At 56.9% G+C, this 6,143-nt stretch overlaps 1 protein-coding gene across 1 annotated transcript; it reads right to left on the bottom strand.

The window, feature by feature from the left end:
- Positions 1-813: 813 nt before the first annotated feature.
- Positions 814-2,239, bottom strand: ACTRT2 (actin related protein T2). Its single transcript, XM_038537721.1, is given in 2 exon segments — positions 814-1,035; positions 1,037-2,239. Coding segments are annotated over 2 exon segments (1,134 nt in total). The 5' UTR covers positions 2,036-2,239; the 3' UTR covers positions 814-900.
- Between the last annotated feature and the right edge of the window lie 3,904 nt (positions 2,240-6,143).

Genomic DNA, 6,143 nt, shown 5'->3' with positions numbered 1-6,143 from the left:
GCATCCCTTCCCATTCTCTCCTGCCTCCACCAGCCTGCAGTGTCTACCCTTCTGTTCTTTTTCCATGTGCTTATAATCCTATAAAAAAACCACATGTTGCCTTACACGAAATGTGCACAGATATGCGTGGGAAAGTGCCACTGTTTTCTTTAACAGAAGAGAAGGGGGGAATCATTTTATAAAGGCTTCTCTGTATTTTGTTTCTCTCCCAATATTATTTTGGGAGAATTCCACCAAATCAATGTGGAAAAATTCTCTTTATGCATAATTTATTCAACCATTACTTTATTGATGGCTGTTAACTTGGTCTCCAGGATTTCACTCCCCAACGATGCTAGCAACGTCTTTGGAAGTAAAAACAAGCAGAAACATCACAATCACCGAGTCGGGGTGTTGATGCCTATGTGATGCTCAGAGCGGGGGCCCTGCTAGAGGGTCCGAAACAGATGGCAGTTTCGGCTCCTGCCCAACCCCGTCTGCCCAGGATAAGGGCTCCCTCCTGCTTCAGCTGCTGACCTCATTAAAGCAGTGAGAAAGCCCTACTGTACTAAGGACCCAGCAGGTGACTCTGTTGGCCCCCAGAACAGGGCAGCATTCCCATGTGTTCCTGCCCCCAATCAGGGCTGACTATCTCAGACCATCCAAGACACATTTAAAATGGAGAAACCAGGGCCCCACCTTTGGTACAAACTCTGCAGATGGACAAAGCCTCAACCCCTCAAGGGCGCGGGGGTGGCCACTTAGAAGGGAATCACCACCAGGGTCAGAAATTATTCTGGTGCCACCTAGAATAAACAGCCCGACATGACCGGAGGCTGCACTGTTTTGTCTTTTATTGAACATCCTGCTGATGCCAAGGGGCAAGCTCACTGCCCACTCCTACCCCTTGCCCAGAGCCCTTCAGAAGCACCTTCTCTGAACCACGGATGTCCCAAACTCCTTGAAATCTGCGGAGGTGACCCACATCTGCTTGAAGCTGCTCAGAGAGGTGACAATGGAAGCCCCAATCCAAGTGGAGAACCACCTGTCAGGGGGGAGCAGTGATCTTGATGGGGGTCCCCTTGGAAGCCAGCTGCTCCAGCTCCTTCAGGAGACGGTCATCGAGGCCCTGGAACAGAGTGGTGCCCCCGGACAGCACAATCTCCCCAAAAAGGGTCTTCTGGATGTCTGCATCACACTTGCTGATGCTGCAGGAGACCATTTTCGAGAGGCCTGGGTTCTGGATGCCCAACTGGTCGGGTGCGAACAGGGCCTCAGGCGCCTGGTACAGCTGCTCCCCGACACAGATGATGTTCCCGTCTGGCAGCTTGTACTCTCTCAGGACCTCCTCTGGCTTCCGGGATAGCTCCTTCTCAGGCTCCACGGCCACGTAGCACAGCTTTTCCTTGATGTCATCCACCAGGGCTTTGTCCAGCACACACGGGAAGGACCGCCCACTAGCCAGCAGCAGCCGGGTGAGGTGCTCTGTGATGTCCCTTCCTGCCACGTAGAGCTTGGTGACTGCATGGGGCAGGGAGTACCCTTCAAAGATGGGGACAGTGCAGGTGACCCCATCCCCGCTGTCCACCACCAGGCCTGTGACGCAGGCCGAGGCGTAGAGGGCCAGCACGGCCTGGTCCGACAGGTAGAAGGCAGGCACATTGAAGTTCTCAAACATCATCTCGGCCATCTTCTCCCGAGCCTCCCTGGGGTTCAGTGAGGGCTCCGTCATGAGCACAGGCCTGTCGCTGGCCTTCACCCCCAGCTCCCACTCGAACAGGTGCTTGCAGAGTCTCTCCATGTCCTCCCAGCCGGTGACCAGGCCCCGCTCGATGGGGTAGTGCATCTGTAGGACCTCCTGCTTGTGCAGAGCCTCCTCGCCCACAAAGTACTTCTTCTGATTGGCTCCTGCCGAAGGGGTCTTGAACTTAGGGTGCCCTATGACAGAGCTGATGACATGGCGGGGCCCAATCTCTCCAGACAAGCCTGCTTTGCAGAGTCCAGAGCCATTGTCAAAAATCACAGCTGGAGAATCTAATACATGTGGATTAAACATGTCTGCAGCATCCTCTTCTGTGCTTCACCAAAATAAAGACAGAACTCTCTCAGCCACTTTGTGATGCAAGAGGCCCCTGTGGAAGTTTAAGGGCACAGGATTCCACGGCTCTGCAGTGACTCCCGGGGGGGGCTAGCAGGTGGCTGGGCCCTGAGAGTCCTCCATCTTCGCCGCAGATCTGCTCTGCTTTCAGGCAGCCAGGGAGGCCACCGCCTTTTCAGGGATGACAGTGTCACGTGTAACAATCCAGCCCAGGCAACAATTATCTTGGGCCAGTGGCTGAGGGCCTTCAGGGGGTGGCACCCCAGAGCCCCCAGTGCTCACTCCCTGGTGAGACTCCTCCTGGCATAGGGCAAGCCAGACCCACTGGTGGTGGTGATGGGCCTGTGAACTGGGGCCCAGCCTTGGAACCCAGGGAAGCAGCCCAGCCTGGGCCCACCCAGGGGACTGAGGTCTCTCTCCCACAGAGCTGCTATTTGTGGGGTGACAAAGACACACTCCCCTCTGCTAAGGAGATGGCCAAGCCCCAGGTACAGGTACAGGTTGGAGGAAGAGTGTCCACAACCCATCACAGCAGGCACTCAGAATGTGTAGACCCCTCCAGGAAGCCCTCAGAGATTTGTTTTTCCTTTACCCCCACGAACCCTAGCTCTCTGTCCCACAGATGCACCCTGCTGGCTGTCTCTCCAGGCCTGCATGTCCCTGCTCTGGCCAGAGGTCAGGGCCCCTCATTGCTCTCATTGTTCCCAACCCTGTGGATCACTGACTGTTACTCTGTGCCAGTGCTTCTCAGGTTCCCAGAGTGGGGGACACCTGAGTCTATGGACCATCATGTGGTTGGCCACATGGATGAGAACATGCTCAAAAATGACCAGGTCATCAGATTCATGGCTGGCACCAAGGCTGGAGGTGGCTGGGCTGCAAGTCCAGCTCCAGTCCTGCCCTTCCTGAGAGTCCAGGCGGAGGGCCCCTGCTGGGGACTCCCAGAGGGCCCGTGCCAGCTGCACTGAGTGCCAGAGGGTGGAGGCCGGTCGTGGAACATGAGCATACCCGACCATCCTTCCCCGCCCGGCACTTCTAATCCAAAGAGCTCCCCCGGGGGACCACCTCCCCTCCAGAACCCCCAGCTGCCTCTGCTGGTGCTCCTGTGTGCCCTGCCCACCCTTCTAAACCTACCAGTTAAAAAAGTACATGTTAGTCGTGTGGTATAGATGTGTGGTGTGTGTCTGTGGTGTAGACAAATGGCAGATAACATGACTTTGTGGGCACCCTTAGGGGCTAAGCCCCGGGGGAGAATCAATAAGAACTTGGTCTTATTGGACATTTCCCCCAAAAGACGCCTCCAGGTAGAAACTGAGTCACATACAGGATGGGGTTGGTGCCATAGGATGGCCCCAGATAGAGTTTGCACCACCCACAGCCATTGTCAACTGCTCCCGTGGGGATCCCACTATTTGTGGGGTCCAACATTAGGGGAGTATATGTTTGTGGTGGGCTGCCACTGCGGGTGAGGAGACGGTCAGCAGGAGGTTGTGTTGGGGGTTCCTGCCCGCTTACATCACAAAAAGCCTGTGTACTTGGGGACTCTGGCTTTGATAGAATTTTCTGATTGTTGCCCAACATTCCAAGCTGAATCGGAAGGAATGTGCTCTTAGGGTTTCCAAATTTTGGCACCCAAAGGGGCCCACGTGGGAGGTGATATAACAATGCACATCAGTTTCAAACGCCAGGTGGAGGCACATGGGTGACACATGGGTGACATATGGGTGTGTCCCAGGGGGCCGGGGCTGGCAGAGGCATTGGCCATTTGCAGCAGGGTCAGAGGAGAAAAGGACCAAGGGTGACGCCCCAGCAGACGAAGGAGCACTCTGTGGCCACTGGGCACCCTGTTGCTATAACAACATGCAATAGCCTCGCCCCATAGGCCAGCGGCCTCTGACCCACATGAGGTCACACAAACACCCCCCGGCCCCTCCTACCTGTCCCTGAGCTCCCTAGGCTCATCTTCCTCACCGGCCCCCTACTTAGGTCTGGGACACCTCTACCTGTTGCCTGTTCCTTGGCAGCTCTCTGCTCCTCTGTGACCCTTGCCGACCCGTACAAGCTGACGCTGTCCTGCAAGGAGCTGGGAAAGCACGGCCATCGTCAGGGGCAGCGGCTCTGAGTAAAGCCACTGGAGTCTTCCCAGGACGCCTTTTCCAAGTGTTTTCACTCTCCCTGCTGAGCCTGGGAGACGTGCTGCCCTTTGCCGTGGGTCTGGCACCTGCCAGCCCTGCCTGACACCAGATGCCAGTCATGGCCTGTGGGGACCCGTGTGCCCTGCAGAGTGGCCCAGAAGCCTGAAGCTGTTGTCACCTTGTTGCTCTTCCTGCTCCAGGGAAGCACCCCCCAGTGCTCCCCAAAGCCCCCCAAGTACCCCCCAGCAGCCCCAGCCCAGAGCCCGAGTGCACACCCCCACTGCTTGTCATTTGTGGGGGCGCTGTCGGAGTCTGGCCCTGGTTGAGGCGGGAGTCTCTGTCCCCCCCATGAAGTGGAGAGAAGACTCACCACCGAGAAGTGGGGTATTCTCTGGGGGCCACACCATGTGGCCACTGAGAAGAACCAGTGGGTTTATGAGCCACAAACTACGTGATGTTGTGTTGGTTTCGAGCTCCCAGCCGGGGGCAGAAATGCTACCCGTGGTGCTCAGGTGCCTGGGAACCTTGTCCCGGCCCGGCTGCCTCCCTGCGTCTGTGGCCATCGTGGAAACAGCCCCACGCCTCCCACCACCTGGCTCTGCACGTCTGGGAGGGACAGCATGTGCGCGGGGGTCCACGTTGGTGCCCACCCACGCCCTTGCACTGGGGTGGATGCGACGCTCCAGGTAGCTGAGCCCTGGCTGCGAAGGCTGTGTTTGCTATTAGCACCAGGACGGAACCCCTCTTCAGACTCCAGTCGGAAGCCAGCGTTTGGAGGCTGCCCTGCCCCCAGCCCGTGCCGGCCATGCCTCGTAAATCGTCAATCGCTTGAATAAGTTTATGGGCGAACTGGCTGTAACTCCATCTCCCTCCGCAGGGCACGGCTCGCCACCGTGATCGTTCTAGAGGGCACTCGTTTCCGTCTTACACAGGAAGACTCACTTATTTCTGGTCCAGCGGTCATGCCCAACACCAGCACCCCCCTCAGCCCCTGCATGATGCCACCTCCCACGCCCTTGGAGGAGCCCCAGCCCGTGGTGGGAGGTGCACAGCCCCTAGGCAGCCTTGGAAAGCTGCCAGGCATTTAGACAGCAGTGGGCAGCCCTGGATCTGCTGGGCACCCCTGCTTCATAGGTCCCTGGTGCAGCGTGACTAGGCCACCCAAGCCCTGGGCTGGGGGCCGCCCTAGCCGTCCCGTCGTCCCTGGTTCCATCTGCCACTGGTGCCCAGACCCTCAGCCAATTAGTGACCAGCAGACCGGGCTCATTAGTTGTGGCTGACATCTGGCGGCCAGATCCTGTTTGATAGGGTCTGGTCCAGTGTGGGCCGGCAGCCTGAAGGAACAGGGCAACTCGACAGGTGGCAGGATGGGCATCCCTCTTCCGAGAGAGAAATGTGCACATGTCCATGGAGAATATGGGAGTCCAGGGGCTACAGGTCCTTGCAGGGTGCCTCCAAACGTCTTATCTTCCACCTTTTTGCCTCAGTCATCCCCAGGTGAGCCCAAAGCCCTGATCAGTCTTCATAGTGTTCCAGCCCTTTTGGATTTCTGGGATGGAGCTTGTGTCATATACCTACTCTTTGATTTTCCATCCACCATCCATCCATTTATCCATCCATCCATCCATCCATCCACCCATCTATCCATCCATCCACCCATCTATCCGTCTATCCATCCATCCATTCACCCATCTATCCAGACATCCATCCATCCATCCACCCACCCATCTTTCCACTCATCCATCCACCTATCCACCCATCCATCCACTCACCCACTCATTTGTCCCCACCCATCTATCCATCCAACCTCCTGTTCAGTTATTCTCCCTCCCTTCCATCCCCCTTTCTTCTCTTAGTAGCTAAAGTGAGCATCCTCACTTATGGTGGCCTTCAGGCTTCCACAGAGCCTATGGGGTCCCTAGAGCTGAGAG

This window comes from Canis lupus, chromosome 5 (assembly GCF_011100685.1).
Source record: "Canis lupus familiaris isolate Mischka breed German Shepherd chromosome 5, alternate assembly UU_Cfam_GSD_1.0, whole genome shotgun sequence".
NCBI lineage: Eukaryota > Metazoa > Chordata > Mammalia > Carnivora > Canidae > Canis > Canis lupus.
The sequence above is the reverse complement of the archived record's forward strand: the minus strand, read 5'-3'. Positions and strand labels throughout refer to the sequence as shown.